The sequence below is a fragment of the Hemitrygon akajei genome, chromosome 22, assembly GCF_048418815.1.
Source record: "Hemitrygon akajei chromosome 22, sHemAka1.3, whole genome shotgun sequence".
Classification (NCBI taxonomy): domain Eukaryota; kingdom Metazoa; phylum Chordata; class Chondrichthyes; order Myliobatiformes; family Dasyatidae; genus Hemitrygon; species Hemitrygon akajei.
Window position 1 is genome coordinate 32,204,125 of NC_133145.1, and position 25,224 is coordinate 32,229,348.

Below are 25,224 nucleotides of genomic sequence, written 5' to 3' on the forward strand. Positions count from 1 at the left end.
GGATCTTTCATTATTGTCTCTAAATCTGCCATTAACCTCAAAGTCAATGTAATTCAAACCAATAAATAATCCACAACAAAACAGTTCTACTCAGAAAAAAATGAATAAAAACAAGACAAGATTTAATATTTATCTACTGCAGGAGCAAACAGAGGAAATGATGAAGTACATAAATGCCAGAGTTAGATTATTTTAGATGCTGTCTGGCCAAGTGTGTATTTCTACTACTTTTAGTTTAGATTTTCAACAACTACCATAATTAATTTTCTAAACATTTGCTGTCTTAAATTCGCCAGATAATTACCTACAAGCAAAGTGCTCTCAGCCCTTTCAGACATGCGTGCCAGCAAATATCTAATTTAGTACAGCATTTTGCAAATGTTATGGTTCTTATAAGAATGATGTTAATAAGCAATTTCATAGACTGATTATTTCTTCCTAATGATTCCCATTGTATGAAAATGTCACACAGATGTTTTTTGTTAACTTTCCCTTTTAGAAATTTATCTGTAACTAACAGCATACTCATTAGCATCTAATTTCCCTATGCTTCAGCTATTAGCCAGATAAATATTTGCACTTCTACTGCACAAAGTCGCACAAATGAACAAAACATGTGAAAATTAAAGGGACAAAGGTGATGACCTCATGCTTGCAAGGTCCAGGCAAACTAAGTTTGACATCTGTGTCTTAGCAAATTGTATCTCCTTTCGCTGAAGTCATTAGGATAATGTTTAAAGCCATCTTATAATTCAAATCTCAGGTGAGACCTGGTGCGGCGTATCAGTAATACAGTATTTTTAACTCAAGGAAGCATGTCTCAATCTTCTTCTATATTATTAATAAAAAGAACTATTCCCAAATTCTATCAGTTGATAAAAAACATCTATTCCAATGCATATTTTGTCTACTGCTTAAATTATCATGAAATTATACACCTTTATGTAAATTTAGATTTGTTTTAACACTATCAAACTAATGTTAAAAATTCGCCTCAACAGGTGGATACAAAACCAACTAGCAAGCAGAAAACAAAAATAAAAACCATGATTGAGGAATGCCATGAAGTTATTGGTCAAAAATAGCTAAACAACAACTGTCATTAATAAAAAGTAAAATATTGCACTATTTTTCAACAATCATAATATATAGAGGCTAAAATGTTAATATATTTAATTTGATAAAAACAGAAAAGATAAAATATTTCACAGCAATATGAACAAATGTTCATTTCCTCACCACAGTTCATCAACCATGTGTTTCTGATAATGACACTAATGAAACTTCATTTAAAATATCAAGAATCGTTTTACAAAGCAGTATTAAATCCATCTGTGTCTCTTTAAGTCTAACCAGAATGAAATAAACAAAACGTCTCCATTGTGTCTCCAAAATGAAGTATCAGGCCAATCACAATTTAATTATTTATTGTATTTGACATTGTTCCAAATTACTAGTCACTTCAGATTGAAGCTGGTAAGTACAATGTATGTTAAAATAACATGATATTTCTACCAACCAGTGACATTTAGAGTACAACATTAATCTTGCTTGGTAATGAACTTTTAAGTTGTCCTTTATTTGTTTGACAGGGCTCATGTAAACCAAAACCAGAATACACTATCTTCAAACTTGCTTCGCATTGTTCCACATTATTTTTTTATCCAGCTTGACCTATCACAAGACCTATCCTACATGACAATGAGCTCTTGATCCAGACAAGAAAACAACATTTGGACAGACCCTGCCGTGAGATAAACCTGTTAAAGCATTGAGAGTGGCTGTGTCAGAATTATCTCATATTCGATGACATGTAGATATTACTATGTGAACATTGCGACAGTCAGAGTTGAATGAATAATTCACTAATTGAGTTTTGGCAAAAACAGTCAAAGCTTTTACACATTTCACATATATTGACTGCAAAACTATTTCACGTAGGATTCTGTATATTTCTAATAAGAATAGTTCCTCTCATACAAGGGATATTTATAGCTAATACTTGTAAAATAATATTTTACATTTCTATTTACATGACACCATATAAGTGTATCAATACATCCTTTCTTTTTTAACATTTTACTACAGTAGGATTACTGCTTTCCATCTGTGATATATAGATTTATTTATATGCTGCAACACTTTACATAAACAGCCCCTCACCAGAAAAGCACAATTCAAACAAAGTCATCAAGTTTAATGAAATGAACTATGATTACTTGCATTCTGCTGTACAAAGCAAAGTACAAAAAGACACACCAATCCATCCCACCAGCCACTACCCATCCCACCAGCTCGCACCCTTCCCATCAGCCACTACCCATTCCACCAACTCGCACCCTTCCCATCAGCCAGTACCCAGCCTATTAGCCACTACCCATCCCACCAGCCAGTACCCATTCCACCAGCTCGCACCCTTCCCATCAGCCAGTACCCAGCCTATTAGCCACTACCCATCCCACCAGCCAGTACCCATTCCACCAGCTCACACCCTTCCCATCAGCCAGTACCCAGCCTATTAGCCACTACCCATCCCACCAGCCAGTACCCAGCCCATCAGCCACTTCCCATCAGCCACTACCCATTCCACCAGCTCGCACCCTTCCCATCAGCCAGTACCCAGCCTATTAGCCACTACCCATCCCACCAGCCAGTACCCATTCCACCAGCTCACACCCTTCCCATCAGCCAGTACCCAGCCTATTAGCCACTACCCATCCCACCAGCCAGTACCCAGCCCATCAGCCACTTCCCATCAGCCAGTACCCATTCCACCAGCTCACACCCTTCCCATCAGCCAGTACCCAGCCCATCAGCCACTACCCATCCCACCAACTTGCACCCTTCCCATCAGCCACTACCATCCCATCTGAGGATATATCTGTGTTTCTCTCAGTATCGACCTCAGAACCACAAGACCATGGTGAATATCGGTCATCCTCAATCCCAAGGTTCTGCCTAAGAAGGCAATATCAAGGATTAACTTTGAAACCATACAAAACCCTTCCATAATAAATTAGGTTGCACAATCCCTTTTCTATTTCCTCTTCTCATAATAGCATAATATTAATTTTAATTATTAACATCAGATAAAATTGCTCAAGATGTTTTGCTACATTAATTGTGTTATGTACTGTGGCCGTTATGACTGAGTTCTGCTGGTTTGATCAGTGGAAGCAATTGCCACATCAGCTCTGTAGACTTAAAAGTTCTAAGTGTCATAATTTGATAAATATCAGAACTACAGCAACCAAACTGCACCACGAGAAGAAGAATGGCTAAACAAGGTTAATGTTTATTTAAAGAGAGGAGCTCTTAGTAACCAAATATTAGTGCACTGATACAAAGGAACATGAGCAACCTAACACCTGGCTAGTGTTTATACAACTAACATTACTATGACCAGATCAGTTAATCACCGTCACAATGGTGTTTGTGGTAAATTACAGTGCACAAATTTACTTTCCAGTTTTTCTTCTACATTAGTACATGGATTTCTTGAAATTTGCTAACCAAACACTAGATCTTTCTTTGGTTAATATGATATAAAACTACTGTACAAAATTATTGATATGCAGGTCTATGTTAAAAATCAATCACATGAAACTATAGTAAGAGAAATTAGAGAGACTATGCTGACTCTATAGTCATAGACATTATCAGAATCAGGTTTTATTATTACAAACATCGCCAAGAAATTTGTTGTTTTGTGGCTGCACTACAATGGAATACAAAAAAAAAATACTACGGTACAATAGGAAATAAATAAAAAATAAATTTGTGCAAAGAGAGAGCAAAGTAGTGAGGTAGTGTTCAGGAACCATGAACGCGACCTCAGAATGCAGAGTGGAAGAAGCTGTTCATAAAACATTGATTGTGCATCTTCAGGCTCCTGTACCTCCTCCCACTTGGCAGCAATGAGAAGAGGGTATGCCTAGATGGTGAGGTTCCTTAATGATGGATACCACCTTCTTGAGACATCACCTTTTGAAGATGTCCACGATGCTGAGTGCCCATGAAGGAGCTGGCTGAGTCGACAATCCTCTGCAGCTTTTTTTGTTTTTGATCTTGTGCATTGGAGCCTCTACACCAGGCAGCGATGCAAGCACTCAAAATGCTCTCCTCAGTACATTTCTAGAAATTTGCCAGAGTCTTTGGTGACATACCAAATCTCCTCAAACTCCTGATGAAGTGTGGCTTCGGTGTGTCTTCTTTGTGATTGCATCAATATGTTGGACCCAGGATAGACGCTCTGAAATATTGACTCCCAGGAACTTGAAATGCTCACCCTTTCCACTGCTGACCCGCCGATAACCTGGTGTGTGTTCTCTTGGCTTCACCTTCCTGAAGTCCACCATCAATTCCTTGGCCTTATCAATACTGAGTGCAAGGTTCTTGTTGGGACCAATCTATCTCAGTCCTGTAAGCCTCTTGTTCAGGAGGTGGATATGTAGCCTCTGAATCCATTTCAACTCATTAGAGAAAAGTCCAGTCAATCCCATCTCTCTGCAAGTTTAATTCATTCAACCATTTCTTCATTCTTCTTTTAAAATTATTGATCGTTTCTGCTTCCACTGACCTCTAAGGCAGCAATTTCAATTTTATTACCACTCAAAGTCTAAAAATATTTTACCTATTTATTTCTATATTTAATGTACAAGATCTTAAATATGTACACTCTTATTGAAGGTCAATGATTTTGTTGATCTAACATTAAACTGTCAAAACTTGTATAACTCTATCAGAACTCTCTCAGCCTCCTTTAGTTTAAGGAGAGTGACAACAGCTTCTACAGCTAATCTTGCAGTTGAAATTTCTAAATCTCCGAATTAATCTGAGATCTCTCTCTTCTTTTTCAAAGGTTGTATGGTGACCAGAACGGGCAGCAATATTACATTGATAAGCTGGTCACAGCTTTACAAAAGCCCAGTATAACCTCCCTGCATTTTTACTGAAAATATTTATGTATAGGAATAAAAGAGTTAATGTATGACAAGTATTTGATGGCTCTAGGCCTGTACTCATTGGAGTTAGAAGAATGAGCTGGGGGAGCAGGGGAATCTCATTGAAATCCAAAGGCCTAGATAGAGTCGGCATGGAGGGGATGCTTCATCCCTTTAGAACAGAGATGAGGAGGCATTTCTATAGCCGGAGGGTAGTGAATCTATGGAAGTCAATGCCACAAGGTGGCTGTGGCAGCCAAGTCATTGGGTAGATTTAAAACAGAGGTTGATAGATCCTCGATTAATAAGGGTGTCAAAGATTAAGGGGAGAAGGCAAGAGAATGGGATTGAGAGGGATAATAAATCAGCTATAATGGAATGGCAGAGCAGACCTGATGGGTCCAAATGGCCTAAGTGTCTTCCTATGCCTTGTGGTGTTATGTAAGAAATGCATGATCCCAGATGCTTTACTGACCACTCTTCCACTGCATCCTGACACCTTCAAAGATCCATGCATAGAATCTCCTGCTCCCTCTTCTTGTGAACTCTCTGGTAATGACTTTATCACCCCTGCCCACCCACTTCACACTTACCTGTGTTAAATTCCACTGGCCCATTTTGCTATTCCACTATTGAAATCGTATCAGTCAAAATAATCAGTGATTTAATTGCAGATTATGCAATAACATCAAAGTCTATTGTTCTTCAGCCTGAAAAAACAACCATCTACCACAATTTGCTGTGCTTTTACCCAATTTAGCACTGGGCCTCCTGCTTACTTCAGCTTGGACTTCACTAACCAACTGTTTATGAGGTACTTTGTCAAAGACTTTAAGTCCACATAGACAATGTCTACTACAGTAATTCATGAACCTTCTCTGTGCATCAAAAGTCCATCCCACACAGTTTACCTTTTGCTGGCTGGAATAAGGAGGAAGAAAAATGAGCGAGAAACGAGGACAGATTAAAAGCACAATTTTGAAAATAACAATTGATAACATTAATAAACCCACAAAACTGTACATTATTCGGCAATGTGCTTAGCATACCCTTAATTTAAATTTCTTTTTTTTTTGTGCTTCACTGTTGGAAAGAGTCCATTACTTTATTGCTTTTGGAAGTGAATGTCATTGAGCGCATTTCAATTAAATACTGAGGTATTCCTAACCTTTCGTTACAGGGGAGTCAGGCATTCTCTCACTGAGTATCAGAGCGCGAACCAGATTAGCTAGAAGGTGAAGTAGTTTGACATCACACAACTGGAGTAATCCCAGAATGTAGTTTGCTTTTGTCCAGTATCTGCTACTTGCAAACCATTCCCAAGTGTCGGAGATATATTCGCGTAGAGCGGATTTGTTCAAGCTGCGGTCCGAGCTCTGCGTACTGAGGTCCCCTGGAAGGCTTGGGTTAGCACATGAGCGAGAGTGGGTGAAATCTTTGCCAAACGTTGGCTGCAGGAGTCTGTCCACCTGCTGCAAGAGGTCGCTGCTGCCAATCCTCCGGATCAGCCCTTTTAAAAACAGCTGCTTGGACAGGTCGCCAGCCCGGTGGAACCACTGCTTGGAGGCGACGAGTTTCATTCGGAGGATGCAGGTGCAACACGAACCGCAGGACGAGACCGAGCAGCCGCCGGCCAGGCAGGAGTAGCTGGGGGTGGAACAGATGTTAAACTCGCTGACTTCACCCACCGCGTCCAAGTCAAGCATTTTCATTGAGACTGGGTGCCCGAACAGCCCTGGAGAAGATGTTTCCCCCGCCCTATCGCTGCCAGCGAGCGGAGCCACGCCTTCCCTCGCACTCCGTGTATCTTTCCCGTTGCCGGGCAACAGCCGGCGTCAGCACGCGAACGCCGTCGCTGTCTTTCTGGGTGCAGACGCCAGACGGACGGGTGCTCCTCACGCCCCGCCCACTTAGCCCCCTCCGTCCCTCCCTCAGCCCGACACCCTCATGCCCGTAATGCCTACTGCGCCCTCCGACCGCCCGTGCACCCTGTGCTCTCTGTTGGGCCCAGGGATACCAGATGGTAACGAGTTCCAGATTCTACTTACTACCTAGCAAAGACATTCCTGATAAATGGTCTGTTTAATCTCAGTGTAACTATGGTGTTAAGCAGCTTTACTCCCTTGGCAAATCAGGGTGAATAAATCCTCAGTGCCTGACATGAGGACTTCTTGTGCGGAAATTTCAGGGGCCTGGCAGAGAGATTTAAAATATCCTTAGCCATGGGTGAAGTGCAGAGGACTGGAGGATTGTAAGTGCTGTTCTATTGCTCAAGAAATGCTCTAAGAATAAGCCGGGAAATTGTCACACAGTGAGTTTGATATCAGTGGTGGGTAAATTATAACATGGTATTCTAAGGAACAAGGTATGTAAGTGTTTGGATAGACATGACCTGACTTGGGATAGACAACATGGTTTTGTGCGCGGTAGGTCGTGTCAAACCAATCTTCTTGGTTTCTCTGAGGAGGTTGATGAAGGAAGTGGAAGTTGGAGTCGCTTAGCATTCAGGATAAAGTAGTAAATTGCATTTAGCATTGGCTTAGCAAAAGTCAGGAATAGGTAGTAGATGGTCAGGTCTATTAATGAATTAGATATAATGTGATAACTTTGTGGATGACATTGAGACTGGGGGCATTGTGGATACTAAAGGAGGCTGTGAACGCTTGCAGTATGATCTGCTCCAGCTGGGAAAATGGATTGAAAAATGGGAGATGGAATTGAGTACAGACAAGTGTGAGGCGTTACACTTGGGCAGGACAAACCAGGGTAGGACTTATCAGTGAGTGGTAGGGTACTGAGCTGTGTTGTAAAACAAATGGATCTGAGAAAACAGATAGATGCACAATTCCTTGAAAGTGCTATCACAGGTAGATGGGGTCATAAAGGATGCTGTTGGCATATTGGCCTTCATAAATCGGAGAATTGAGTGCAGGAGTTGGGATGTTATATTGAAATTGTATGAGACATTGACAGGGCTTATTTTGGAGTATTTTGTGCATTTCTGGTCACCTGCCTGCAGGAAAGATCAGTCAGGTTGAAAGAGTACAGAAAAAGTTTACAAGGATGTTGCAGGAGTTGAAACTAAATTGAAGGGAAAAATTGAAACGGCTAGGACTTCATTTCCTGGAGCCTGGAAGAATGAGGGGAAATTTGATAGAGGTACAGGTGTCCCCCTCCTTTACAAAGGTAGAGCGTTCCTATGAAACCTTTCTTAAGCCGAAATGGCGTAAAGTGAAGAATCATGTGGGAAAAATTTCCGTAAAAGCAAAAATCCTCTTTGTAATGCGAAAACAGGTTACTAATGTAGGTCTTTTGTAAAAGTGAAGTGGCATAAAGTGAACATTCCTAAAGCGGGGTACACCTGTATACAAAATAATGAGGGGTAAATATAGTGTAAATGCATGCAGGCTTTTTCCACCGAGGTTGTTTGGGAACTTGACATCATTGGGTAGGGTGAAAGATTAAATATTAAAGGGGAACCTTTGGGGAAACTTCTTCACTCAGAGAGTGGTGCGAGTGTGGAATAAATTGCCAGGGAAGGTGGTGGATGTAGATTCAACTGCAACAATTGGAGACCTTTGGTCTGGGCGCATGTTTTTTAAAAATATATTTATTTAGAGATATAGTGCAGAATAGGACTTCCTGGCCCTTCGAGCCACACAACCAGCAACCCTTGATTTAACCCGAGCCTAATCATGGAACAATTTACAATGACCAATTACCTGCTAACCAGTGCATCTTTGGACTGTGGGAGGAAAGCAGAGCCCCCAGAGAAAACCCACACATTCCACGAGAAGGATGCACAAACTTCGCAAAGGATGCTGGGATTGAACTCCAAGCCCCAAGCCCCGAACTGTCATAGCATCGCACTAACCCCTACGTTACCATGGCATCCAGGTAGATGGGACTAGATGGAGAAAAAGTTTGGCACGGACTAGAAGGAATGAAGGGCCCATTTCTGTACTGTACTATCGCTCTAAACCAAGGGAAATGAGAAGCTTATTCATTTCCCTTTAAATATAAATTTTACCAACATACTCTGTGAAAGCTGAATTTAAATTAAAAAAGATGTATCCAGAATCTCACTCAAAACTATAGAAGACTTTTGTTTCCCATTTTTAAAAACTAAATGTTGTCACTTTTTATTTACTTAAATGGGCATCTGCTTGAAGGATTCGGTCAGTGGATTTTGTTTGTTGACCTAACCGTCCTGGAGAGATAATGAGGCAGGACTCATCTAAGAAATATTAATTTCCAATCTCAAAAGACTCATGGCACTGGTTAAATTGTGATTAAGGAGAATAATTCCGTTCCAAAATCTATATTAATGCAACTTTTTTTAAAAGTTCTCATCGACCCTATACTCAATCGCTCAACTTTAATTGAATTTAACTGAGTGTGACTTAAAAGTCAGGAAGTCAAAAGTTCAAATATTGCTTTTTTTTCTTTAATTTTAAAGTATGAAGAAAAAAATAAAGGCGTGAAGAAAATATCAGAAGCAGATAGTACTAACCAAACAAGCAGGCAAGTGGGCAAATAACATATTGACTTGATTTGTAATAGAATTTGGGTACAATAATTGAGATTTCAGAATCAAAATCAGGTTTATTATCACCGGCATGTGACGTGAAATTTATTAACTTAGCAGCAGCAGTTCAATGCAATATATAATATAGAAGTTAAGAAGGATATATAGAGTTAGGACTGGCAATCTCAAAGTACTCAAAGCAGAGGTGATGAAAAATTTCTTTATCCAAAGACTGGAGTATTTTGGCGTTTTCTGCCCTAGATTGCTGGGTGTTCTCAGGTAGAGATGGTAATGGTAGAGGCAATCATTCTGATTAACTTGCATTAAAAACTAAAAGCAGGGCAACGATGTAATGTCAGCCTAGTTGAGTTTAACACATATGTGTGTACTTTTCAGTTTCAATTCATTTCTTTTATTTTCCTGCCTTCTGTCACTAACTCATATTTTTCAGTGGTTTTTGCCTTGATAACTTTGGCCTCACATTATCAAAATTTGTTCCCTCTTCCCTTCCCCTCTCCTTTCTCCACTTCTATTGAACGGATCAATCCAATCCAATCAAATCAAGTTTAATTACCATTCAAACCATACATAGATACAGCTGAACGAGACAGCACTCCTCTGGGTCAAGTTACAAAACGTTCAAAATAGCAAGCAAACATTCAAAATAGCGAGCAAAGAAGCATTTTTACTGGAAAAAAAATATATATTGTCCAAGACCCTGAGCAGCAATGTCCTACAATCGATGGTACAGTCTCCCGGCAGTGTGCAGATGCGCGCAATCCGGCTTGTCATTCTGCTGTTCAAACATGAGAGGGCAGTAATGACTGGAGAGACCAGGCTGTAACTGTTCCGCATCTTCTCACCTGGTCTGCAGCAGCAGGCAAGCCCAAGGCTTGAGGCCTAATCCTCACTACAGCTGAGGCTACAGAGCTGCCTTGTCATCTGTCCCACCACCAGACAAGGGTAACGGGCCTGCAGCAACTTACATTATCACTGTCCAACAGGGTCTTGCAAAAATGAATGAGATGTCCTAGACTATCTCCTGCACCAACTTCGATGCTTCCGAGTAGCGGTAAGCAACACGGTCTGCAGCGGGATCAGCTCCTCCGTACCCAAACTGGCTCCTCCGATATCCCAATGGGCTCGTCTGATATCCCAATGGTCTCCTTATTCACCATCGCAGCCTCGGCTGGCTCCACTGCCTACACCCGTCCAGCTGCTGCTGTCAACCAGCAGCTCACTGATGGAGTAGCCCCGCATTAATCAAAGTTCTTTGAGTAGAGTTGGCTCTGGATCATAAAAAACAAATTTTACACAGAGAAGAAGCACCTTTGGTCAACCCCCAAGAGGCAGCTGTATTTGCATGCGCCGCCATCTTACCAAAAGTCCAAGCAGACGTTGTATCAGCAGCAGTGTTGGAAAAACATCTCCCTTCCACTGACCTCAAACTTTCCACTGACTTCCACTGACCTCAAACACTGATGCATTTCTTGACTGTTAATTCTTGGTTTTGATTTTCTGTATCTGTAGTAATTTGTTCCAATCATTTGTTCATTTGATTGGGCTACATTAAATTGAACCTGTATAAAAATGCCTTCAATGGCACCAAGTCCTGTCATCTCCAAATAAATTCCCATCTTTATTGCCTTCCTGTTTTACAACATATGAAAATCAGCCTATGGTTAATTTAAACTGCAACCTTACCAAAGCTGTCTTTTACCACTGTAAACTACTTCAGCGCTCTGCATATGCAAAATTATGCTTAAGACAACCTTTTTTGAAAGCCAATTATCGATGAACAATGAATTCTAGACTTCCAAGCATCGCACGGCCCTTTTAAAAAAAAGCAATGCCATTGTCTCCCCTGTAGATCACTAGCGAGCTCTCGTCTCAATATCTTGGAACTCATCAAAAACCCGAAAACTTCCTCAAACATTATTTCTGGAACATAACACCTATTTATTTAATGTCCTGCCTTCTGCTCCTTACATCTCACACCGCCACACTCAGTAGGAAGGTCAGGAGTTTTTAAAATCACTCCTCTGGGGAACATTTTTTTTGTTAATGTGTTGCAGTAATATACAGCGTTGTTCTTTACCTTGAAAGTTTGTATAAGTATATTGTTGATAAAGTTACCTGCCAGAAAATCGACAACTCTTGAAGCAGCGCTGTCGATGCCAGTAAGAAAACAACTTTTTTGCGTGTTTCGGTATACTCTTGTTTTATGTAAAGAAACGCGGGACAGATGTGAGAGAAGCACAATACATTTTCGTGTACACGGATCCAAGCTTTCACAGCGGTGAAGGGTCCACGGGCGTCTGGTGAGGTCGGTGCAGCGTTTCTCATCGTGCTATGCTCACAACTGCCGAGGCCTCTCTGTGCTCGGCGGGATGACGAGCTGTGCGGGCGGGCTATTACTGACGGTACAGCGGAAAGCACTCTGCCCGCTAAAAGCGGTTGTGCTGTAACAAAATCCGGACTCTCTGACCGCCTATTTTCGCCGACGGTGCGGTTCCCACTGGCTGAACGGTGTCAGCGCCCCCGAGTGAACTATGGTGCTGCCTGCGCGGAACCTGGGCTCTGCCTTCAACACGGAACCCAGGACACCATTTCATAACCGTGAAGCTTTTTTTTAAAAAAAAGCTAGAACTAAATTAAAGTTTTTTCGGGCTTTGTTTGTTAGCGCTAACTATAAAATGCAGAAATCAATTAAAATACTCAGCGTCAAGAAAAAGAAGTGCGCCGCCCGGGAATCGAACCCGGGTCGCAAGAATGGGAATCTTGCATGATACCACTACACCAGCGGCGCTGTGGAAACCACTTCGCTACAGTTACTTACCACTGTTACTTATGATGACATAAAATGTATCGGCTGTAGAATATGGTAAATTGTTCTCTAACAGTTATTTTATCGTGAAAATGGAAAATAAAATTGGGGGTTTAGAGTCATAGAGAGGTACAACATAGGGACGGGCCTTTCGGCCCATCTAGTCCATGCCGAAAACAACCTTATGAGGGGAAAAAATTGACCTAACGTAGCGAAATAATTTTGAAACAGACCGCCATCATTTTGTCCGTTGATTATTCTGATTTGGTAAGTCACCTGTGCACAGCTGAGAGCGTCCTAACTGGTTAAATCACGGCCTGGAATGGGGACAAGAATTCCCGGGAACTCAAACGCTACAGTAGGAATGAATACAGCCAAGTCCATCACGGGACTGAACACTTTTACATGGAGCGCTGTCATAAAGAAGCAGCATGCATCATCCGGACCATGCTCTTTTTTCGCTGCTAACCATCAGGCAGGAGGTACAGGAGCCTTAGATCCACAAATGTTTCAGGAACAGTTGTTACCCTACAACCATCAGGCTCCTGAACCTGAGCAGATAACTTCACTCACAACAACTTTGAACTAATTCCACAACCAACCGATTATCTTTTAAAGACTCTGGTTCTCAGTATTAAATTCTTTGTTTGCACAATTTGTCTCCTTTTGGACATCAGCTGGTTGAAACTCTTCATGTACAGTTTTTTTTCATGAATTCTGTTGTATTTCTTTATTCCTGTATATGCCTGCAAGAAAATGAGTTTCGGGGTTGTATATGGTGACATATTTGTACTTGGATAATGAATTTATGTTGGCTTTTGACCGGTGGAGGATGATACCCACCCTAGGCCATCCACTGACTTAAGGGATATGGGGAGTGGACCAAAGTAAAGGAGGGACCAGATCAATGAGCAAATTTGTGGAAAGAATAGACTATAAGAACAGGGCTATAATAGACTATAAGATCAAAAACACTAAGAGGGCCTAGATGTGTCCATAGCCTATTTGTGTATTGCAATTAGTAATAATATTAAGTGATTCCACAGACTTTCAGACCCACCAATATATTCTGCTGAACACATTGCATGAGAGTATTATCTATTTTAATCTAGACTTCCACTGACTGCTTTGACAATGCATTTGAACTTTCTGTTTCTGTTGTCCATGTTGAGATGATCAGTTTGTTGCAACAAAAGTCTTCTACAGGCCTAAATTTCCTTGTGAATTCCAGCAGGCTCATACCTTCAATACTTAGAACCTATGCTTAGAACATTCCCTATGGGTTGAAGATTTATTTTAAACATGTTGACATGGCCATGTAATTGTCACATGGAAACAGGGCCTTCCCTACCATGCACCTGCCTGCCAGCAAGTACTTATGCAGAGACATCCCATTTTTTTCTTTCAAAAGTACATTTTATTCATAGAAATATATACTGAAAATACAATAGTATCAGAACAAAGCCTTTATTTACATTAATTGTGTCAGCATATCATTAATTCCTTGGGTAATACGAATTCCATCTTCCTACTCAGCCTTTAACCTTCAATGTCATGGAGCTATTGATGCTCATAAAATCCTCCTTAAGTGTCGTAAGAATACCTACCCCAACTACATTATCAAGAAGTGTTCCAGGTAAAAATAATATTTTCCTCAATCTGAATATCTCTTACTCCTTAACTGTATGTCCACGATCATGCACATCTCTGCTGAAGAGAATATTTTTCTCACTATCCACCCTATCTATGCCCCTCATATTTTTGAATATCCCAGTCAGGTCCCCCTTCTGTGCTCCAATTTAAACAAGCTCAGCATATCAATTCTCTCCTCTTGATTGAAACATTCCATGCCAGACAACATTCTGGTCAATCGTCTGAATGCCCTCCCCAGTGCAATCACTTCCTTCCTATAGAATCTTAACCAGAGCTCCACCAGCAGCCTAACGAATGTTTTGTGTCATCATATAATAATCTCCCTGCTCTTATATTCTATTCCCCAGCTAATGAAGGCAAGTGTGCCTCAGCCTTCTTAACCACCTAATCAATCTGTGCTGTTGTTAAGGATCTGTGGACATGCACAGCAAGGAGACTCTGTCTCTTGGTGTTTCCTTAGGTCCTACGATTTGTTGGCTTTATCCTAGTGCTATTAGTCCTTCCAAGATACATGACTTCATATTTTTCATGATTAAATTCAATCTTCCATTTTCATCCCATCTGCATACTGGTTAATTCACCCTATAATCGTGTCCACAGCTTTAATGTAGGCAATAAACAACAAGCTCCCTGCAAAACACCAATGGTAGCAGGCTTTCTATTTACAAAACCAGTCTGTTTGTCTCCCATCAACAAGTCAATTTTGGATTACATTTACCAAATTGCCCCTGATCCCATTTGCTTTCATTCTCTGTGTCCCTGTCAAAGGTCTTGCTGGGCCAGTAGTTAGACTGGATCTCCCCTTAATAAAGGCTTAACTGTCCTTAATTAATCATTCCCTTCCAAGTGCAGATTAATCCTGTCCCTCAGTATTTTTCCAATAATTTCACCACCTCTGGCCTGCAATTTACTGGCGTATGCCTGTTCCCAATCTTGAATAAGTCATCTATCACATCTTCTATAAGCAGAGAAGACTTGACAAATTGTACACCTTAATTTGTTTTTATACTGATTGAAAGGATAACAGATAAAATCAGCACCAACATGTGTAATTGCCCAGGGCAACTCCAGCCTGTCACAGAGGATGAATAAATGTGAAGTCTCGTCTAATGTTTTGCACTGTCTTGATATGAGCTTCCTAGTTTGAAATTTCAATGTGTGGTCAATATGCAGAAAGCATGAGAGAGTAATGGGTTGCTGAAAATCTTTCACAATATGTCACAGCCGTAATGACAATAGATAAAAGTGTGACTTTAACTTCTGACTTCCTGATCTCCTGACAGCTACAGATCTAATGGTATTGGTTTTGCTGACTGTGAAGTTTTAAACTCAAATGAAAATCTTGAGCCCTATCTAATTATAGACAGTTACATATCCCCTCATTAAGGGAAGGTTATACTGTAGCCATCCAACCTTCAAAGACTAATTCATTTCCCTGTTTTTCCACCATGGCAGCTTCGAGTAGTGGCTCCCCACTTCCTACCAAGGAGAAGATACTTTCAGCTAACAAAGTTCTTTAAACAATGTTCATTTAATTTTAAGTGAAGTGTTTAAATTTAAATAAATTTCTTTAAACTCATTTAAAACTCACAGAGGTTTTCTCTCTTGTAAAATATTTCCAGATTACAAATACAAAGGATTCCCAAAACACAGGTACAATTCCTATAAGCTAAAAGACATACTAACAAGTTTCAGGCAAATTAATCCGTTGAAAAAATTGAAGGCAGATGAATGATTTCTAATTCACTTCATCTTTCTGGCATTCTTCCTGCTGTTCCTTGACCATTCCTAATAAGCTTGATTTTTTTTTTAACATTTATACTGCTTTTGTTTAGCACTTGGGTGACTTCATACATATGTGAGATTTTTTTCAGATACTTTTCCACACAGGTGGTCTAAAAGCTTCTGGAGACAGAGTTCCCAGATACCCACAATTAATGCTGTTAAGCTGACTCTCTGCATACACAATCCTTCCAACTAGATCAGATATTTGATGTGCTAAGTGATAGTATAAATCTGGTCTGCAAGCTTCGTTGAACTAAATAATTTAGCCACTGTTGCCTGCTTTGATATAAGCCAATTAACATACTCCATTGCCTCACACTGTGCTGTACGCCTGGCCTGTGTTCTATAGTCAATGCTGTTAGTTTGTAAAGATGTCCTTTTAACTTCAGACTGATTATTGCTTGCAATTCACATTAAGAATTGAAGACTTCCTCCCATTTATGACAAGAAGCTGAACGAAAAATATTGGTTGGAAATTTAACTTACTCAAAACAACCCTTTGATCTCTAGAAATGTAGGCTGTTGTGTTTAGAAAGCTGAGTTTGGCAAAAAGACCTCCTGTCCCTAAACAGTGAATAACCTTGCCACAGAAACCAAGCAAGGCACAAAGGAACATAAAAAAGAATCAAACAATATTCTAGAAGCACAGGAAAAAGAAATGGAGGGACTGCAGAAAGTTTGAAGTTAATAACTCATTGGGGTGATTGATAAGTTCCTGGTCCATGGTAGAAGGAGATGAGTTATTAACTTCAAACTTTCGGCATAATCACTCAAAGAGTTGACCTGCATGTGCATGTAACGAGAACTGTATAACTCATCTTCTACATTAGGCCACAAACTTATCAATCAGCCATCTGCGAACACTTTTTGGAGGTCCAAGATCTGCATGCTCCACGACCGCTGGACTAAGTGTGTAAATGTAGGAGGGGACTATGTTGAAAAATAAATGTGCTAGGTTTTCTAAAACTGACTCCTTCTACCTTAGGCCACAAACTTAGCAATCACCCTTCGTACTTATGAAAACAGAGATACTGATCAATACAATAGATTTCACCAAGAAAGAACCTGCTACTGGTATATCATCAAAGAAAGACGTAACTGATGTTCTAGATGGGGAAAAGATAAAGAGAAGGTACTAGAGGGGCTAATTGTGCTGAATCACATGGTTGAAATACATGGTTCAGATGATTCCTGGTTTGTTCAGAAGATAAAGCAGCAAATTGGATAGGCCTTGGCCATAATATCCAAGCATCCTTCAGTTAAGGAATTATGCCTAAGAGATGGAAAACTGCAAATGTTACATCATTTGAAAAAGACCGTAGTAGCTTTAAATCAGTTAGTTTGATCTTAGTGATAGAGACAATTTTAGGAACAAAGTCAAGGGCAAGTTCATCTGTCATAAATGTGGATTGGTTCATGAAAGACAGCGATTTGTTAAAGTAAATTATGTAAAATGTTATTTCATTAAAGTAACAGAGGGCTGGTGAGGGAAGTTCAATCCATTTGGAATATACATTTGTATCAAGACTGAAGGAATTGGTGAATAAGATGAGTCATAGCAACAAATTTAACAAAAAGCTGAGTAACAAGAAACAAATAGTAGTAATGAGAGGTTACATTTTTTTTTATCTTGGAATAAACTGTACAATGGGTCAGTATGAAGACAACTGAATTTTCTAAATATACTGTATATTAATAATTTTAACCTGGGTATATGAATATAATACACATATGATGGAAAATCTTGGAAGCATTATGAATGGTCAAGATGATAATAAACTTAAAGGAGACATAAATGCCTAATAGGATAAAGGAATAGCGGGGATTTAATTTACTGTTGAAAATAAGAAGTCTTACATTTTGCTTGGGGAAAAATAGGAGGAAACAATATAAAAAAAGGTCATAATTCCAGAAAGTGTACAAGAACAGAAGGATCTGGGGTTATATATGAATAGTTTATTGAAAATGGCTGTGGTTAGGACCACAAATGGAATCCAAGGCTTTATAAATGGAGTCATAAATAGAAAACAAGGAAGTAAAATGATCATTCTTTATGAAATAATGATATGGCCAAACCCCACTGACCTGCACAACATATTCTCTTGGTACCTCTGGCATCACTCTATCAGAGATAATACCTTTCTCATATCCATTCCCATTCCCCTCTCTCCAACTTCTCTGCAACTTTTAACTAACTTGCTTACTTGTCATTTCCATTGTGATGAATGCTCTTTGGCCTGAAAAGTTAATTCTTTTTCTCTTTCTATAGATGCTATCTCAACTACTGAGAGCTTCCAGCATTTCAATGGCTCCACTGTATTCATTCTGATCACAAGGCTATCCAAATCAGTGATCTGAAGATGTCTTCCTTCCTCCTTAAACCTGGTGTCCATTCTCGCATCGTATTCAGAATTCAAAACATCATACGCTATTTCGTGTATTTCTGTTCTGACCTCTTTCCTTCTAACAGACCAAGGAAAGAATTCCACCTCTCTTCATCTTCTATCCCAACAGCCTTCATCAGATCGTCCTCTGCAATTTTTGCCAACTTGAACAAGATGTTCCCTCCAGATATATCTTCCACTCTCCTCCTCTTTCAACTTTCTTTCAGCAACAGAGCGCAATGACTGCAAATCACTGCTCCATCTCAAGCAACAATAGCTCTAATTCTCATGGCACTTTGCCATAAAACCATTGGAGATGTAACAGTGACACTTCCCACCATCCAGGCTTCCAAGTCCACACTTCCAAGTAGTGTGAAGCAGTGATTTGTACTTCGTTTGGTGCTCGCAATGTAGGCTTTTTTTTTACACCAGAGATCCAAACATAGATAGATTGACTACTTTACAGAATGCTTTCATTCAGTTTGCCCCTAGGCTCTCAGTTCTCTTCCCACATCCTCTCTGGCATTTCTGCCTTTGATCTTTTGCACTCTTTCAGTGAAGCCTTACATAAGTCTCAGGAACAACTCATTGTCCTTCAAGGCACATTGATGCGTTAGTGCTGAAAGCATCCATTAGGGATAGTTCAGTCTGTATCGGATCTGGCTAGTTCTGAAAGCAGGCAATCTGCCTCTGACACTAATTCAGTTTTTCTCTTTCTATAGTTTCAATCTGCAAGCTGTGTGGTTGCATCATTCTCAAAATTGTGCTCTGCATCGCACAATTCCATCATTAGTTTGTTTATTTCTCTGTCTTCCCTGTTCAATTTCATCCTGACAGACCAGTTGTGTCTAGAGTGCATCAGCAACACACATGTTATCTAAAATCTCTTGGTCTCCCCTATCACAGATAGTCCTTTTGTTAGCTCCACTCCTCTTTCCTTCACTGTAATGCAATGCATGTGGTAAATCATTTCATATTTATACAAATGTTACATTTAAAAATAACAATTCTTATTTTCCCAGTTATGAAATATTAATTCTGTTTCTGTCAGAGCAGATATTGTCTCATCTGATTGATATTTCCAGCACTTCCTCTTTTTACTTGAATAAATGGTACTATTGAGAATAGTTAAAAAAATGAATTGTGCATGTTCTATTTTCTCCAGACATTTTATTAGTAGCTAAACCACAAACGGTAGATTACAATGAAGGATCTAAAATGTAGCTTCAGTGAATATTCGGGGCTGAGACTTGCACGTGACTTCCTCTCCAGCTCTGACCAATGAATCTGATTTAAGAGATGAGGTATAGTCTTATAGAAAGAGAACAGTAGTTGGACAGTATACCCAGGAGGATGGTGCATGTTTCATAGTAATAATGTACAATATAATTTCATTTTATGGAAAATGCAGTTTGATTCCAGACTCTTGTCTTGATCTGATACTTCAGTAGTGGAAGTCCCTGTGGTGGAAACCTTCACTTCAGAGACACTTTGAAGCTTATTATCCAATTTACTCTAGACAGGCTTAACGTCAGTATGTATTAAAATTCGTTGCAACACTACATGCAAATTCAGTGTTCTATATTCCTGGTGGAGATGAAGAGAACTTATTACCTCAGCATTTTTTTCTCTTTCTACCTGTAATGTATCAGAATTTTACATTTTGGGAACAAGGACTACGCAAAGGAATGAATTTAGAGAACTACATGTTCAAGTATTTCATTATCTATGTATGATATTAAAGCAATTACTTTGTGCTGCTAAAACTGGCAGTGATTTATCCTACAAGTGATGCAACATGTCAAGATTATTTTGTAGTGCTAAAAGAAGAACTTGTACTTTTATTTTTACATTAAACAATAGTATCAATATTATTTTAAGAACAACTCGCTCAAGAATAACTTCTCTAGTTATTAGTATCATTGGGTAAAGTAAGCTTTGCAACATGTCTCCTCAGAAACTGTACAGTGTATCTCTCACTTAACTAGTCATGGAGTCATTGAGACATGAAGGTCCTTTGGCCTAATTGGTTCATGCTGACCAAAATTCCCATCTAAACTAGTCCCATTTGCTGATTTTTTTTTTGCCATAGAGTCATGGAACACTACAGCTCAGAAACAGGCCCTTTGGCCTATCTAGTCTACACCGAGATGTTATTCTGCCTAGTTCCATTGCCCACCATACCCCTCACATCCATGTACTTATCCAATCTTCCCTTAAATGTTGCAATTGAACCTGTGTCCACCACTGATGCTGGCAGCTCGTTCCACACTCTCCCCACCCCCTGAGTGAAGAAGTTCCCCCACAGGTACCCCTTAAGTATGTCACATTTTACACTTAACCTATGACCTGTAGTTCTAGTGTCATCCGACCTCAGGGAAAAAGGGTTTACCCTCTCTATATCCTTCATAATTCTGTATACATACCTCTACAAAATATCCCCTCACTCTCCTATGCTCCAGAGCGAAGTACTAACCTGTCCAACCTTTCCCTATAACTCAGGTCCTCAAGTCCTGGAGTATCCTTGTAAATTTTCTCTGTACTCCTTTGATCTTTTTGACCTCTTTCCTGTAGGCAAGTGACCAAAAATACACAGTACTCCAAATTAGTTTTCACCAATGTTTTTAACAACTTCAATATCACATCCCGCCTCCTGTACTCAGTATTCTGACTTATGAAGGCCAGTATGCCAAGTGCTCCCTTTACAACCCTATCAACCTGTGACATCACCTACAAGGGATTATGGATGTATCCCCAAATCTCTTTGTTGTGCGACACTTCTCAATGCTCTGCAGTTCACTGTGTAGAGTGCTTATAAAATGTATTTACCTCCCCCCCCCAAAAGATTTCATGTTGTATTGTTTTACAACATTGAATCACTGTGGATTTAATTTGGCTTATTTTGGCACTGATCAACAGAAAAAGACTCATCTCGAAGTGAAAACAGATCCCTACAAAGTTATCTAAATTAATTACAAATATAAATCACAAAATAATTGATTTCATAAATATTCACACCCCCCCCCCTTTAATATGACACACCAAATCATCACTGGTGCAGCCAATTGGTTTTGGAAGTCACATGATTGGTGGGAGATCTGTTTTTGGAGACCTGTATGCAGTCAAGGAGTTTCAACGGATTGTAGTAAAAATACACCTGTATCTGGAAGGTCCACATGCTGGTATCCTGGCAAAAACTACAACATTAAGGCAAAATCAACTCCACAAAAAGGTTATTGAAAAGTACAAGTCAGGAGATAGATACAAGAAAATTTCCAAGTCACTGAATATCCCTTGGAGTACAGTTACACCACACGCTGCATCCACAAAGCAAACAGCATTATGAAGGACCCCACGCACCCCTCATACAAACTCTTCTCCCTCCTGTCATCTGGGAAAAGGCACCGAAGCATTCAGGCTTTCACGACCAGACCATGCAATAGTTTCTTCCCCCAAGCCATCAGACTCCTCAATACCCAGAGCCTGGACTGACACCAACTTACTGTCCTCTGCTGTGCCTATTGTCTTGTTTATTATTTATTGTAATGCCTGCACTGTTTTGTGCACGTTATGCAGTCCTGGGTAGGTCTGTAGTCTAGTGTCGTTTTTTTTCTGTGTTGTTTTCACGTAGTTCAGTGTAGTTTTTGTACTGTTTCATGTAGCACCATGGTCCTGAAAAACGTTGTCTCGTTTTTACTGTGCACTGTACCAGCAGTTATGGTTGAAATGAAATAAAAAGTGACTTGACTTAAGTCAATCATCAGGAAATTGAAAGAACATAGCACAGTTGTAAGTCTGCCTAGAGCAGGTCATCCTCAAAAACTAAGTGACCATGCAAGAAGGGGAGTAGTGAGGGAGCCACCGAGAGACCTATGACTACTCTGGAGGAGTTACAAGCTGCAGTGCCTGAGGTGGGAGAGGCTGCACATATAACACTTATTGCCCAGGTGTTTCACCAGTCACAGCTTTATGGAAAAGCGGCAAAAGAGAAAACCACTGTTGAAAAACCCACATGAAATCTCAGCTAGAGTTTGCCAGAAGGCATCCGGGAGACTCTGAAGTCGATTATAAGTAAGTTCTATGGTCTTTTTGGCCATCAGGTGAAAAGATGAACAGCTGCAGATGCAGTTCTTGAATGTTTGAAGCACTCAAGCAAACGTTCCATCACCAATTGAATGCACATTCAGAAAATGAAAATACTGCGTATTTCTGTTACTGAGTGCAAAAGAGCGAAGATAGTGCAGATTCACTGGTAATCTGGCGATTCGTTTTTTAGGTTCCAACACTAGCACTACTAAACAAATGATGCAAGATAAATTATAACAACCTTCACCCTGGGTCTTCCATTATTCAGCCATGCTGTTTTGCAGCTTTGTCATTAATAATCCATTAAAAATCAATCACTTCATGAATGCAGTATATAAAAAGTAAATCACAAAAGAACATCTAACACTAAGTCTCTGAAAATATAAAATGCATAATAATTTCACTTCTGAATTTAATTTAGTGATGGTTTAATTAATCAATGTGTGAATCACATTTTAACTTTAGGAATACTATTTGGAGGAATGTAATGAAATATCAAGCTCAATTTAAAATCTAAAAGAAGTACAGAAAACATTATGATTTTAATTTATATAGTCTTACTGCATGAAACAAGCCCTTCTATCCAATTTGCTGACTTTTCCGAATCAGACCCAGTTCCTCAGAGTACTCTCCAGCAGTTTACCCGCCACAGACGTCGGACTTGCTGGCCTATAGTTTCCTGGCTTGTTTTTGCTATGCTTTTTAAATGATGGTACCACATTAGCCAATCGCAACTACCGTGAAACCCTTCCCATGGCCAGAGATGAAGCAAGAGCTTCCAGCTTTCGTCTCTATCTTCTCACTGGGCCTGAGAATGCATTAGGTCAGGCTCAAAGGACTTATCCATTGTAAAACACTCTGAGTCTTCCAGTACCTTATCCCAGTTCATTTGTATTTGGTCCAAAACAACGCTGCTCATTATTGCCTATTTAAAGTTAATTTACTGTTGGGTGATTGCAATTAAAAGAATGTACAGTATTTTAGGAGGTAAATTTAGAATGTTTAAATTTAGAAATTTAGAATCCTCAATTTAGAATGTACAGTATTGTAACTTCAAATAATTTTCCAAAAATCTGAAACAATAACTTACCATCCATGATGAAAGTTAAACAAAATAGCCTTGCCCATTGAGCCTGCTCTGCCTGTCAGTCACGATTGATTTCTTCTCATGCTCTCTCTCTGTAATCTTTGATATCCTAACTAATCTAGAACCTATCTGTGGTGAACTACATATACCTCTGACTGCTCCTGTGTCTCCTCCCACAGACCCCGGCATAAAGGCGATTGGAGGCACAGCCCCTTCCTCAGTCTCCAGGATGTTGTGTGGTGCTCGTTTGCTGCTTGTGCTTTCTTCCAGCCAATAAAAGCCTACCTTAACTCACGTCTCAGAGTTATTGATGGTGCATCACTATCAACCTCCACTTTAAATATATCCAATGACTTGCCTACACTGCTGTCTGTGGCAATAAATTCTACAGATTCACCACCATCCAACTCAAGAAATTCCTCCTCATCTCTATTCTAAAGGGATGGTCTTCTCTTTTGAGGTTCTAAACTCTTCCACTATTGGAAACATCCTCTCCACGTTTATTCTTTCTGGGCCTTTCAGTATTTGATAGATTTCAATGAGATCACCCTCATTTTTAAACTCCAGTGCCATCTAGCCCAGATGTCATCAAATGCTTCCCTAATTACTAAGGGTTTACTATTTATTATATATATCTGCCCATATTAGTCCTCCTAAAATGCAATGCCTCACATTTTTAGGATTAAGTTCCATCTACTATTGCTTTGCATTCATACCAACTCATTATTGTTAAATTCATATCTGAAGACAACCCTCTTTTCTGTTAGCAACTCCACCAAATTTTGTGTCATTTGTGAAGTTGCTAATTAGGCCTGTTGTATAACAAGAGTTCTATCACCAATTCCTGAACTACCCAATTGGTCACAGGCTTTCAGTTGTCTAAACAATCCCTGACAATCGCTCTCCACCTCTATCACCAAGCCAGTTAGTTAAGTTGCCCTAGATCCCATGGAATGAAAATCCCATGTTGGATCCCTTGTTAAAGGCCTTATGGAAGCCTGTGTTCTACATCAAGTACACCTTTCAGAAGTACCTTGGAAAAAATCAGTCAAATTGGTCAGTTATGCTGACTATCCTTTATCAATCTCTGCCTTTCCCAGTGCGGTATAGTTCTGTCTCACAGATTTTTTTTTCAATGATTTCTCTACCACTGATAGCAGATTTAGCAGAATTGAAAATGTTTTCTAGAGCCCCATCAATTTTTTCTTGCTTCCCATTACATTCTACATTATATTTTATTACATCTTGAGGGTTTATATACATATTAACCACTGAGACAGATAATAGCTCCAGAAATAAATTACCATCAAAAAGAGAATTCCAATGTCTCTGCAATCATCCCCACTGCTTCTGAATTCTCCAACTACAATGCTATTTCCATTGTGAATAATGATGAGATGTATTCACTTAAAACCTCTATGTATAGATTGACTTTTTATTATCTACTAACATACGCTTTCCCTGGTTAACCTCTTGCCCTTAATCGCTCGCCTACTTTAGGTCACATCTGGAATTTCCAGTTGGCGGATGATTTCCCCCCACGCCGCTCTGACAAATTGGGAAATCAGGTACTCGGCAGGTTACATCAGAGGGTTGCGTTTGCCTTCTGCCAGGTGAGTTTAAAAAGATCACCACCTCTTGCAGTGGATGACCAGGGCATCTAAGTGCCTTATCATGCTCTTAGCGCTCCACCAACGCCTGCTGGCCTGCCTTCTTGACCGCTGGACCATTAATCGGTCTCCTCCGGTCAATCTGCCAGGGCCAGACTTCGCATGCTGGGATAGACAGATCTCCTACCTCACCGAGGGTCGAAGACCAGTCGGTTACCCACACCTGGTTTGGTCCGTCTGCCGAGACAGTTTACCAGGGTGTGGCCGCTGTGCGTGCAACAGCTACTTGGAGCCACAGGTGAGAGCTGAGCACCAGGTGGG

The 25,224-nt window shown here is 40.0% G+C and overlaps 1 protein-coding gene, 1 long non-coding RNA gene and 1 other non-coding gene across 3 annotated transcripts in view; all 3 read right to left on the bottom strand.

Moving 5' to 3' along the window:
- Positions 1 to 6,612, bottom strand: part of fbxw10 (F-box and WD repeat domain containing 10) — a 71,278-nt gene extending 64,666 nt beyond the window's left edge. The window contains exon 1 of the mRNA XM_073026626.1: positions 6,112 to 6,612. Within this exon, the coding sequence (XP_072882727.1) occupies positions 6,112 to 6,523 (412 nt within the window). The 5' untranslated portion in view covers positions 6,524 to 6,612. The remainder of the gene's footprint in view (positions 1 to 6,111) is intronic.
- Positions 6,613 to 10,021: 3,409 nt separating this feature from the next.
- On the bottom strand, positions 10,022 to 11,980 carry LOC140714599 (uncharacterized). Its single transcript, XR_012095947.1, has 2 exons — positions 11,608 to 11,980; positions 10,022 to 10,760 (listed from the first exon to the last, which is right to left on the bottom strand). It is a non-coding gene; the product is annotated as an uncharacterized lncRNA (long non-coding RNA).
- A 229-nt stretch (positions 11,981 to 12,209) lies between these two features.
- Positions 12,210 to 12,280, bottom strand: trnag-ccc (transfer RNA glycine (anticodon CCC)). Its single transcript has one exon. It is a non-coding gene; the product is annotated as a tRNA-Gly (tRNA).
- Between the last annotated feature and the right edge of the window lie 12,944 nt (positions 12,281 to 25,224).